General features: G+C 45.6%; 1 protein-coding gene across 2 annotated transcripts in view; it reads right to left on the bottom strand.

The window, feature by feature from the left end:
* Fam171a1 (family with sequence similarity 171 member A1) overlaps window positions 1–13774 on the bottom strand; it is a 116972-nt gene that overhangs the window by 26747 nt on the left and 76451 nt on the right. For both annotated transcript variants that reach the window (XM_038333616.1, XM_038333615.1), the window contains exon 4: window positions 4593–4751. In XM_038333616.1, the coding sequence (XP_038189544.1) occupies window positions 4593–4751 (159 nt within the window). The remainder of the gene's footprint in view (window positions 1–4592; window positions 4752–13774) is intronic.

Here is a 13774-nt window from a genome sequence, read left to right as displayed (position 1 = left end):
ACTTAGACATGAAATGTGTGTGTATTGTTTTAGCTGCATTGTTATTTTTGTCTGTTTATAAGGAATTCAATATCCCAGTTATTCTCCATTAGAGACCTTTTATCCAAGCCAATGCTTTAATGACTGTCTATAGACAAGTTAAGAGAATGGGAGTGATATTTATACACTTATGCAATCCATTTCAGATTTTTCTTTAGTGAAGTACAATATCAAACAAAATACATTCTGTCATCTTTAATAGGATGGATTTCTTAGTGATAAAAATGTTGAGGCATTTTATAATACGGGATCTCTTATATAATACAATACTATTTATGATTTATTTACAACTGCTATTTCTATTTACACTATGCCTTACTATTAAGTAGAAATACAGATTATAAGTATGTTTATGTACAGTATATAATATATATATATACATTCATATATAATTTCTATATACTAACCTACCTATCTGAGCTCCTGTCAGTCTCCGGTTTGGACTAAGAGTAAACAGTCAAACTAAATGTAGTGAACTTTACAGTTTCAACAATGATGTAATGGCTAAGTCCTCTATGGAGTAATCTTTAAACAACAATGACCACTATACACCCATATCTGTTTCTCCACGATGACAAAGGCCTGCTAAAAAGATTTCCTCAAAATATTGAAGTTGGAACCATAGAGTTGAGGTCAGAAATATTTTAGTTAATAAACCATTTCATTTTGGAATAAGAAAATCGAAGATCAGAATTTACCATTCTTCTCTGGAAAATGCACCGTGGACAGAGACATACGCATACCCACAGCTTAAAGGTGACAGGAGTGCAAAGCCAGGCCTACCCTGTACTGCTCTCAGCCATCAGACCCTTTCAACGAGGTATTACTTAAACCCAGAGACCTTAGGTGACTCACAGTACGCTGTGTACGCTGCAGACACAAGATTTCCAATGAAGAAGAGTGTCTTACTTTGCTAAGCCCCATGCAGCAGAACCTGCTTGCAAACAGGTAGGTAGAAAGTTCTAGAAAGAGCACCTCCATTCTTCTTCCTCAGCATCTTTACATTCCCTTTTCTCTTCATCTGCATCTCCCTAATATAGGGCGATGGGTTTCTGGAGCCAGTTGCCCCTGCCAGTTACTCCACTCCCCTAAGGGGTGTTTCTCTGATCTTCACAACTAACTAAGGATGGCGGGTAGGTGAGAAGCCCTCTTGAGTGTGTGGACATATTCTCAGCTGCATGCATGCAGAAGTAAACCCCGCAGAAATGAGCAGATGAACCAAAAATACTACGTTCTAGCTTCCCATGCTTACCCACTACCTTTAGAGAGCGCCAGCTGAGGCGGGCCTGGCGCGCGTGGTGCTGCACCTGTACCCGCTACCTGGCACTCACACCTGGTAGACTGAACCAGGATGCCAAATCAAGACCAGCCTGGGTTGCACAGTGGGACCTTGAGAAAGGAAAAGAGAACAGGAAGAAAGAGGATAGAGGAGAGAAGAATGGAAGAAAGTTGGAGAGAGAGAAAGGGAAGGAGGGAAGGAGGAAAGGAGGGAGGCAGGGAGGAGGGAGGAATGAAGAAAGGAAGGGAGGGAGAAAGGAAGGAGGAAGAGATGTAGGTTTCACCTCTGCTTTCTGGAGGCTCTGCCCTCTCTCTGTGCTCCATGAAATGCCGTCCCAACTTTACTCCACCCCCATGTCTCTCCCTCTTCCCTCCCACTTCTTTATTCTTGAGTGACTCAGACTTAGAGGCCTAAATGATTTCTCTTCCACATCTCGCTATGAGATTCTAATTGCAAACAAGGTCCTGTGTTCTGTCTGTAACAAGGCTTTCCTTCCTGCTCTACCTAGACATTTCTTGGCCCTCTGTGTCCAGGTAAGGACAGGTGCCCCAGGTGTGGGAGGGATAGGACCACCAGATGGTGTCCCTTTAACCTTCTGATTGCTTATTGTTTATAAGCAATTAGTTGCTTATAACAAGATGGGTTTTACTCAGCCCTTAAGATTCTCTTTGCTCTTATGTTTTAGTACCAGGCTGAAGTTTAAAGTTTTCTGAAATTCAAAAGGTAGGTGCTAGAATACTTCTGGTGAAATCTTTGCAAATATTAAAAAATGGATCCTAAATTCAAAACTCTTTAGCATTCAGGCATTTTTGGATAAAAGATGAGGTCATCTTGCACCAACTTTTCAGGGTCAGCAAAATGCTACACCTTAGCCATTTTGCCCTCCGGGTCTCCCTGGTGTTAGTAGAGGCTATTTCACTGAGACCCACGGGAATGGTCTAGAGTCTTGGTCTTTCTTAGGGACTAGGAGCATAGTGGGATTCTAGAAGGTGGAGTGTCTCTGGCCTGTGTAGGAGAAGGAAAGTGACTATAGGGCCAAAGAGAGCCTGATCACAAGCTCCACGGAGCCCTAGCTCCTGTGCCTCCCAGAATAACTATGGATACACTATGGGTTGGCTCCCTTTCCTAATGGCTCTCAGAAAATACTTTGATCCTCTCTCAGGCAAATGATGTATTATGTCACTGGAAAAACAGTTTAATGTCACCTTCCCACCTTTTCCTTCCCTCTGAAATAGACTGATTTTTAAAATAAAACATGCTTCTAAAAAAAAATCAATAGTCCTGTGCTTTTGTTTTCTTCATTGGCTGGGCTTCTCAAGTTTCATAGTTTATTCTAGCACTACCGGAAGAGGACCCGGAGCATGAACGAGCCCTGAGTGGGGCTGCTTCTCTTTGCTGTGCTTCTGACTGTGCTACCGTCCTCAGTGCAGCCTAGGAGGACCTCACGCTAGAAGTCTCCAGGATCCGGAATCGATACGTTTCCCCCAAGAAAGTTTACTATAGATGATCACTACAAATCTGTGTGATGGCAAATGACTGGCATTCTAATCATGTTATCAGTCCTCAGTAACTAAAGGAAGAAACATTTCTCAAAACAGGAACCACAGATAGAGGAAAAGCAATTTGTCACCAAGTACCTTTTTTTCCAACTAGGAATTTATTCACAAGCTACAGGAACGAATGAGACGTTTAAGGTTTACAAGTCTTTTCAGAATCACCAGTTCATGCAAAATCTTGGAAAATGGAGTTTTAATCAAAGCATCCCTGGGGACTGCAATATACCTAGCAGTCTATAACACTAATGTCTGCTTTTCAATTTCATGCCATATCTAAAACATAAAGGGTGATAAAGAGGCAAAGAAGAGATATAGAGATATAGAGATAGATAGATAGATAGACAGACAGACAGACAGACAGACAGACAGACAGAGACAGACATAAAGATGGATGGATGGATGGATGGATGGATGGATGGATGGATGGATGGATGGATTCAGAATTCCAAGATCTGGAACCTCTCCTGCAGTAGCTGGAGGTCTGAGGACCATGCTGTCACACAAGAAGAGAAAGGTGCAGCTTTGGTCCTTCTCTGATAAGGAATTTTCACTTTTCTTCTGGCTGGTGACTTTTGGTTTCTCTGATCTTGTAAGTCCTGTGTCTAGTAGAGAAGTGATGGTGACAGAGCTGACTTAGTGATCAGCAAGAAGATTCTAAGTCAACTTCAGAGCCTGGCTCCTCTCTGGCAGTCTGTGGTATAGTGGCATCTCAACTGTATTTTAATAAACAAAGCTTCCCTGAAGATCTAAGAGTAAACCAGCCCCACTGGTCAGCCTTACAGACCAGGCAGTGGTGACACACACCTTTAATCCCAGTAGCCACACTAGTTTGCCATAGAAACCAGGCAGTGCATGACTTTAATCCCAGTGGTGCACGACTTTAATCCCAGTCCTAGAGAGGATTATAAAATGGGAGGAGATAGCTCTCAAACACAGGAATCTGAGATTCCTGGAGGCAGGATCCCCATTTTGGACTGGGGTTGAAGTAAGAGCCAGTGGTTGACTGCTTTGCTTTTCAGATCTTCAGGCTGAACCCTAATTTCAGTCTCTGAGCTTTTATTAATCATGCTTCAATATGGAAAGCCTCCATTGGGAACTTTCCCAAATCCCTTTTGAAAGGAAAGGAGGGTGAGCATCCAGAAGCAGAGAGGAAGACGTGGGTGAAAGCTGATGGCCACAGCCAGAAATAGCAGACAATGTTCACACCTCAGTGACCCATCTATAGCGGAGCATGGAATGTCACTTGCTCATCTCCAGATGTCACTGGAACTAACCCTTCCCCTCCCAGCTGGGACGCATGGCGAATGAGAGGGTGGGGCCGAGTGTCTCTTGCTGCACAACTGAATGAGACATTGTGGCACCAACATTCAGGAGGTAAATGGACTAGGTAGAGATCAGAGGGGCAGAAATCCTTTGTTACTGATCTTGTACCTTAAAAAAATTACAATTTCAATTGAGCTGAAATATTTAGTTCAATACAGGAAATCCCAGAGAAAGTGCTTCAGGCTCTTGGCAACTGCTGAAGGGCTCAATGAGGAAGCCAACAATGGTGGTGCAGACTGAGTACCTCCTTCAGCTGGTAAAAGGAACAAAACCAACCCAGAACCTGCGATCAAGACCCTGCTCCTTCTCCATTTAAGGTGGGCACCTCTCGCCATATCCCAGAACTCTCACAGAAATAATAATGTTCACCCTGAAAAAGAGGAGACTCTAATTACCTGTTCCATTTCCATCCAGTCCTCGCAAATAAGGAAAGCTGTCTATCTCGGACGGGGAGCTGGCGGCGGTGAGGAAGGCGGTGAGGTCGCTGTAGCTGGTGTTCTCGGGCAACCTCAAGGCCCTTCTCTGGAAATGAACGCGAGGCTGTGGCCGGGCACCTGTAGGGATCAACCTCTGAGTTACCTCCCCAAGGAGCCGTTTCCGTTTCAGAAAATGGCAAGCCATGAAAGGCTTCTCCAGGGCTCCAACATTCCTCCCCCGCCCCTGCTCCTTCCCACATGACGTGCCATCCATCCCTCATTCATCCAGGACACAGTGATGTGACAACATGCTATTATGGGGCGAGAAATAATAGCCCATTGTCACATTTGTTTTGACACAGGATGTTATTTAGGTTTTGAACAAAAAGCTTTTCCCAAGTTCTATTTGCGACCAGTCTTTTCCACTGTGCGGTATTTGGCTATGGATAGGGTAACATTTTGGGAGTCTCAGTAAACGACGTAGGGAAACGGCAATTAATCTCTTTACACAAGCAATGCAGGGATATGCTTTGATATAGCTACAAAACCTTCCTCTAACTTCCTGAAAAAATCTGATTTAATGCCACCGACCAAATTGAAGCAACAAGGGGGTGCAACGTGCAGTCCTGGAAAGAAACGAAAACAAGATCCCCCACCGCCCAAGATGAATTGTTTTCTTCCTGAGGAAGCTGCCGGGTGACACAGGCTCTGGAGTCTTTCCTTCTAGACACAGATGATGTTTCAGATTTGGCAAATGCAAAGTGGCCCTCCCTCCCCCAACTCCATCCCTCCGTGTGGCCACTGGACTGACCCAAGCTTGTGGTGTCACTTACAGCTTACCTCTCTTCAGACGCCATGAGGATCTTTTTTTTTTTTTTTTTGCCTAATATTGTGGTGACAGTTATCAGACATGAAGGAGAAGTAATTTTGTACAAACTTGACAAAGATGTCCTTAAAATTAAAATTACATATACCCAGCTTGAGTTGACTTCATTCTGCTGTGCTCAGTTCTGGGCTCCTTCCATCCCTCCTCACAATGCACAGAGGTCCTAGAATACCAACCTCACCCAGAGACCAAGTCTGTAAAGTCATTCCCTTTGAACTTCTAGGATGGGAAGTGGTAACTTTCCTAGAAATTTTCTGTGATAAGGGAGTTTCAGAGCTCAGAGAGTTGATAAAACTAAGCCCATCTTCTGTAAGGCTGACAGCCACTATGTGGGGCAGGCTCTCCGGGCTACACTTGTCTGTGTATGGCTAAGGTGGTAGAACATTACACGCTTCTTTTACCTGCTCAAAGGCCAGGAAAACACAGGTTCAGTCCCAAAGCCAAGGGAGCCAGGGCTCAAAGCCACTGTTCCCTCTCTCTGGTTACCTCTCACACAAATCTGTCAGGCAAATGCCAGGCCACCCATGCCCTGCCTTCATTTGTAAAACAGAGCGCCAGCCTCCAGGGATCCCCGTACACCATCATCTCGTAGTTCATTCTTCTAAACCCTGCTGCCTCCTTGGTCCACACTGAATCCAAATCCCTCAGGGAGCCTACTGGTGCTATGGGCCTCATGGGAGCTGTCTGCCCCCACCCCCTTGGCTGCCTGCCTCTTTTGTTCTCTACTCCTGTTGAGCTGAGGTAAAAAGTCAACATCTCCCTTTTCATCTCCTCATCTCGACTACACAGGATTATTTTCCCCCAATAATGGCCAATGTGGCTGCTGATGTTCAGCGAGTGTGTCACCGGGTGGGCACTTAGTGTCACAATCAGGAAGAGCAAAGAACCCAGCTAATCTGAAAGAAAGTATGACATATCTAAATAAGAAAGGGCCAAGAGGGCGCTGGACTCCATGAGAGCAAAGGGAGAAGTTGGAATCCAGGTCAGGTATCCGAGAACAGCACTGGGTTTACGTGTCCCTCTGGGGCCCTGCATAACTTTGATGAGATGGGAAAGTTGAGATTTATGTGCGGGCTCCTCTGGCAGTGAGGAATGGATAATTAAACAGGAAGAGAGAGGCCGCTAAAAGGCAGGTGGAGGTTCACACTGGTCTCAGGGCAGAATCCAACGAGGGCTTAGGGAACTGTTGTAGGACCCATAGAACCACAAACCAAAGCTCAGGGGTTTGGTGCCTCCTTAAAACTCATTCTCCCATCCCTTTCCATCTCCGAGAGGGGCCTGTGTACCGCATGCACTCTGATGGGAGATTCTCTTTGCCTCTCTCCCTCTGCCGCACCTCTTCATGTCACCTCTCACCACTTCCTTTCTTTGTACCAGAGAACCTGGGATGTCACCAGACAACCAGGGCCATCTGTGCTAGCTGGAAGGTAGGGACACATAGGGTTATGGCAGGGCAGGAAGTGGCAGGTCCAGATGAACTGACACCTGCTGTGACTGGCAAGACATAGATGTCATCCGCGGAGGGAGCCGCACACTCTCAAGTGCAGGCAGAGGACTCCGGACAAGTCTAGGCAAAACCTAGGATTGGCGAAATGGCCCAGAAGACATCTGAGGAATCTAAGGGTATATATAGGCTGTACCAGGCCACAGTGTAAACAAGGTCCAAGTGGGCATGTGTGGGGCTGGGCGAAGATGCTGTGTTCTTTAGAATGCCTTTCTTTAGAGTTGCTAAATCTTCATGTGATTGTCTGGAAGCAGGAAGGGAGTGGGAAAGCCCACCTGCCATCACTGGTTGCCTCTAAATTCATCAGCAGCTGTTTGGAACTTCTTCTCTTCTCCTCAGCCTTAAGGCCCATCTTCTTTTTTAAATGTTCATATCCCGACTTACCAAAAACAGCAGATCACCTACTCTTTTCTTTCCAAACTTCTAAATCTGTTTTTTCCCTCTTCTCTTTTCATCCAAGGTCAAATCCAGCCCCTATCCTAAATTCTGTTTTCTTGTTTATGCCATAGTGAACCTTTACCAACTATTCCTGCCTTTGCCAACAATCTCTTTGTCCATTGGTGATTCCTCCTTCAGCAATAAACATGCTCGTGTCTTCCCTATCTCAAAGAGAAAGTCACAATCAAACATGACTTTCACTGTGTTCTCCCCGTATATGAATGCCTGTCTTCTTCCATTCTTCTTTCAGTAACATGGCTTTCACCCACAACCCAACATGGCAAGGTCCACTGTATAATCTGCAAACCCCATGATCGCTTCTCAGCCTGCATCCCCTGACCTCTTCACAATGGGCCACAGTGTTCATCAGCCTCACCCACAGTCCCCTCTTTCTTGGCATTCATACTTGACCTCTGATTCTCTCCAGACTCTGCAAATCCTCATTTGCAAGTTCTCATGTCAATCCTTTCTTCCTCCCCCTGGCTCTAGATGAAGCAGCTCCTGGAGGGCTGCTATCCATCACACCCTCTTCTTAGTGGCTCCCCTTCACAGCCACAGCCCCTACCAGTCCTGGGATCTGTCTAAGCTCCTCACTTGCATCTCCCTCTATCTTCCAGATAGTTCTACCAGACACCTATCTGGCTTTCCAGGACCAGCATCTTCTGTCTCCCATTTAATGAACCTATGTTCTCTCCAACACCCAGTTTTGATCCAAGTCAACATCACTTTCCCTTCCTCACATCTTACACAATCACTCGATCACAAGACTGGCTACTCTTCCTTTGTTACCATTTCCTCCCTTCTTCCTTCTTCCTCCACACAATGAGACCTATGCACCACCTTTTGCTTTAACGATCTCCCAACTAGCCCCCTACTTCAGTCTTAACCTTCTTTTCCATTCCACCTATGGGCACATTGACTGTTCAGAGATGCCATTCTGACCGTGGGCTTTTCCTGCTCAGAAGACATAGTCTTCACCACTTAGCAAATGCATGGTGACAAAACGTTAAAAAAACAAGTAGATCAAGATAGACTGAGACGACTGCATCTTCCCCTACGATGGAGAGGCACAATTCAGCCTGTAGACCTGATAAACAACAACCACGCTGGGAAGAAGGAATTCCACCATGCTCTTTGGGGTGAAGAAATTAAAGAGGTTAAGTAACTTGGCTAACGTCAGTGTGCTTGGAAAATGTAAAAAACTTATGTTCGGCATTCCTTCCTATCACAATGTCTATCTCAAAATAGATGCTCTATTTATGACCAACCCGCCTCCATCATCTGGCTAAACAGAACTGTGGGGCTGTTTCTATGCATGTGGTCATACTTGTCCCATGCTCGGAACTCCCTCTTGCCTCTGTTTCCATACTTTATGTATCATTCAAATGCATCTCAAGGTCCACCTCTTTTGCATAACCTCTCTCCATCCATCTCAAACTCTGTGGTATGTTTGTATTTCTCTTATGGTCTCGAGTCTCATTTATATGAATGTTTGTACTTCTTCAGCAGAGGCACGATGAGAAAAAGAGCACTCAGTGTTTATTTGCTTCCAGTAATACCTATGGAACCGAATGTGGTGAGCCACACCAAGCAACTCACTATGTTTCAACAATGCTATGACTTAATTGAAACTAGATTAGGACCATTAATACTTAGGGTCCAGAAATTCTCTGTTTGGAGTTGTCCTGTGCATATTAACATATTGAATGACATCCCTGATTTCTACCCATCAGATGCCAGTTGCAGTCCCCAAGATGTGACAATTCCAAAGGCCCCAGAAACTGCCAAGTGTCCCAGAGTGTGTGAAATTACCACAGTGGAGAACCTCTTACTCTATATCTCTATATTCTATGAATCTTCATAACTTAAGCAACTCATATGAAGAGTCTCATGATAGTAGACACAGGATATACTATAAACAAGAAAAGAACAAAACTCTGATATTCCTAGAACTCAAGAGCAAAGGAGGCAGAGAGTGAAATGGCTTGATTATCATAACGTCATACATCCCAGAATAAGAGGGAGATGACAGAAATAACAAGATCAACTTTAATAACGAGGGGCTGACTGTCCAGGAAGGAAGTTTCCGGGTGGTCCTTGTCTGGAGGGCTGCTGTGAAGGGGCAGATGAGACCAGGCGACAGACAGGAAAATGCGGGCATGCAAGATATCACACATGGGAAGGCTGAGGAACACACAAAATATCACACATGGGAAGGCTGAGGAACACGCAAGATATCACACATGGGAAGGTTGAGGAACACGCAAGATATCACACATGGGAAGGTTGAGGAACACGCAAGATATCACACGTGGGAAGGTTGAGGAAGCATGTGTGAGCCAAGCACAGGCTCTGGTCATGGGGATAGAGTAGACTTGTGAAGGGCACGGTGTCCAGCTCAAAACCATGAAGAATGTCCAGGGACAGCAAGAGTTTAAGGATGGGCCCGCTGCTAAAAAGTTCAAGGGGGAAACACAAAACAAGGTGGTGACACCAGGGGTCAACCCAGAAATGGGGACTACGATGACGATGTCATCCACGACTAGAGTCAAAGGCCACTTTTGGAAGAGGAAGTAGGCAGGGAAATAAGACTACAGGACAGAAGCCAAAAAGAAACGAACACAGGGCAGGCAGAGATGGTAGCTGCTTGAGAAACAAGGGGCAAGGAAGAAACAGATGGTGTCGGGAAGCCTTGGAGAAGTCAGGCAGGACAGTGATTGGCCAGGAGTGGATCTGAGGACCCCAGCTCTGGAACAGAACAGGAGCATTCTGGAGAGCAGCATGAGGCCAAGGTTAGAGGCACTTAAGGGCATGCGTGTGGCGAGGGGCGACTTTTCCAAAGGTTGGGAAGGAAAGGGAACAACTTGAAGGAAAAGGGATATGAAGAGGGCTTCTTTTCTAAGGCCAACACCTTGAATAACAGTGAGAGGCAAGAAAGGCCGAAGGGAACGCTGACGGAGGATTCGGCACATAAATGGAGGAAGGGTGCAGAAGGGTCAGCAGGACCCACTGGGGATGGGAAGGCACTCATGTGAGGACAGAGAAGCAGGGGGAAGGGGTGCTATCATCACACATAGGAGAAGGAACAAGAAGACAACTGAAGATGTCATTCCCTGAGACATGTATTTTCTTTCCCTCTGAAACAAGAAATGAGGAGATTGCTAAAAGGAGTGTGTATGTGGGGTAGGAGGGGCTTTATGTTCCACAGAACACATGTGGAAAGGGGACTGTCCAGGGAACATGAAACTTCTTGGAGGGGGGATAGTGGGAATGGCAGGACAGATCTCCAGTCTGGTCTCCATTATTTCCTAGTATCTTTAAAAACTATGTGTTTGTGAATGTGATCATAGGCATACACATGCCACACTGTGCATGTGGAGGTCAGGGGATTACACGGGTGTCAGTGTGTGCGTGTGGAGGTCAGGGGATTACACGGGTGTCAGTGTGTGCGTGTGGAGGTCGGGGGATAACCCTGGGTGTCTGTGTGTACATGTGGAGGCCGGGGGATTACATGGGTGTCTGTGTGTGTACATGGAGAAGGTCAAAGGACAACCCTGGGTGTTAAGTCTTCACCTTCAACCTTGTTCATTTGAGACAGGATCTTGTCATTTCCTGCTACCAATGCAGACTGCCTACCCTACAAGCTTCTGAGAGCCTCCAGCCCATCTCCCACATCCCCAGCAGGAGTGCTGAGACTGCAGCCGCGCGTGTTACTGTGCCAGTCTCTTACATGAGCTCTGGAGATCCCAACTTAAGCCATCAGGTGTGTGCGGCAAGGCCTTTACCCTCTGAGCTAATTCCCCAGCCCCTTCATCTCTCAGTGTCTTGGGATTCACTTCTGGATTCTCCCCTAAACCTCTCCCCAGGAGATTTCAACTAACTGGTTCTTCAGTGATGCACACAAACTCTCTAGGAAAATTCTCTTTTCATCCTTTTATCAGTCTTGATGACAAGTCTGGAAGAAATCTGCCAGTAACACATTTTCAGGCACAGCCTGTTCTCAGGGAAATCCCCCTAGCTTGCCAGTCACCCAGTGTCCCCCCAGTCACCCAGCGCCCCAGTCACCCAGCGCCCCAGTCACTCAGTGCCCCCAGTCACTGTCACTCAGTTCCCCCCAGTCACTCAGTGCCCCCAGTCACTCAGTTCCCCCCAGTCACTCAGTGCCCCCAGTCACTCAGTTCCCCCCCCAGTCACTCAGTGCCCCCAGTCACTCAGTTCCCCCCCCCCAGTCACTCAGTGCCCCCAGTCACTCAGTGCCCCCCTATTCTCTCACCATCATAAGGCTTTTTCACAAAGCCACAGTAACACTCAGCATGATCAGTTGCCTAACTTTTAAACTGCAAGGGCTGTTGACTACTCATGACAAACTTATTAGAAGAATGTATTTACTGTGTAGCTTCTGTTTTGCAGGCATGCTCATTACTCTGTCAAATTCCATGAGAATTACTTTATCAGTGTATAGGGTTAGAATTTGCATAACTGCCTTCTAGTCTATCTACAGAGAAGGGATAATATATTTTATTTTTAGAAAAGTTCTCATTAATGTGTTCTATTTGGATGTAATTATGCTAAACCTTCAACTTAAGTTTCATGCACATGTCAGGGAACAATGGCCTCCTTCCCCCTTTACCTCCGTTATCCATCTCTCCTAGTGGCCTTTATTCTTTCTGAGCTTTTCCTTTAATGCCACCTAACACAATGCAGCATCATGTGACCTTGTACATAGTTGGTGGTGTGGCATTTCCTAAGTGAACTACTGTCAAACTTGGGGAACCTTTCCAGGACAGGCTGACGCACCATGCCATCTGAGCACTAAGCTTATAAGCATCCAGCTTATAGTGCTGTATGTCTCTGAGCAGGCAAGAATTCAGATCCATTGAAAAATGACATATACAACAAAATGTGACCAGTCGGAGGCTAAAAAACTTTATGTATCATTCATAAATTTGCTATCATACTGATTTGCAGAATGGAACTGATTTTGCAGGTGATGGCAAAGATTCCCATTTATTCAACAACATATGGCTTTCCTTCCAGTCAGGAAAAATCTTGGAATCAAAGGAAATGATGCATTGTTATTACTGCCCTCTCAACTGAATTGAGATTAGAAATAGTATAATTAAACCTTTCAAGCTCATGAAGTAGGATAAGTTTTCAAATTAACTAAATATCTGTAATATCAGGAAGCCGGTATGGGCATGAGACTACAGAAAGGAAGAAATTGCTCTGAGATGGCTTCTGAATAATTGCAGGATTCAGGGGTGTACATATACCGATTGATTAATTATAACAAAGCTAACTGAATGTATTTCAGTTCTCCCTTCTCTGTTGTGTGTGTGTTGTGTGTATCTGTATGTTAACTGTATCCCCAGCCCCAATTCACCTGAACAAAGAAAAGAAACCAATCAGGGGGGGAACCGGTCTACAAAGGAAGGACAAAGAACAGATGGATTCATTTCTGTTTACTTGATTATCCAAAGGCTCCCTGGGTACCTGTCAAGAAGCAGGTACAGGGCCTGGGTTTGAGGAAACTAAGATGATGATACAACAGCTTAGTTGATGAGGAAAAGTACATATTACTGCTAAATGTGGCACACACAGTGGTCCATAGCTTGTGGCACTGTTAGAGGGATTGGGGACCCTTTATGAGGTTGGGTCTATCTGCAGGAAGTGGGTGCCTGGGTTGGGACTTTAGGTCTAAGTGCTCTGATTACTAGTCTGCCAAGATGTAATAAGCAGAGACACCAGCTTCAGTTGCCACATCGTCCCTACCATCACGGACTGTGTCCTCTTAAACTGTGAGCCAACCTAAATCCTTCTTCCTTTAAGTTGTTTCTGTTAGGTATTGGTTACAGCACAAAAAAATAACTAAGACGTAACATTAATAAACATGGTGGAAAAGGGGATGCCATTTAAAAGATTAAGGATTCCCAGGTTAGAGGGTTGTTCACAAGGATGAAAGGGAGAGGAACTTACTGCCACTGGAGGATGGGCGCCAGGAGACCCTTAAGGTTCAGAGGCTGGTGCTGCCCATGCTCAGCAGCTGTAGGGTGAGTAGGCAGAAGTGTGTGGGGCTCATCTGCACACTAATATTTGTCATTGCCATGACTACACTACCCCCCCCCACCAGAGGACTTCATTCTGACCTGCTACCAAATTGCTTCCTCTGCTTCTGCTGCTGTCCTTGAAGTAGCTTACAGGTGGCCTGTCCACAGCTCTGACCTAGCCTACATTTCATGACAATTCATTTGCAATTCATTTACCCCTCTATGGCTTAGTAACTTTGTGCTGGGTGTTCATTCCAAACCTAAGAGCCATGGCCAGGAGGGATGA

The sequence above is a fragment of the Arvicola amphibius genome, chromosome 6, assembly GCF_903992535.2.
Source record: "Arvicola amphibius chromosome 6, mArvAmp1.2, whole genome shotgun sequence".
In the NCBI taxonomy this organism is placed as follows: domain Eukaryota; kingdom Metazoa; phylum Chordata; class Mammalia; order Rodentia; family Cricetidae; genus Arvicola; species Arvicola amphibius.
Note: the sequence above shows the minus strand (reverse complement) of the source record. Positions and strands in the feature narration are given on the sequence as shown.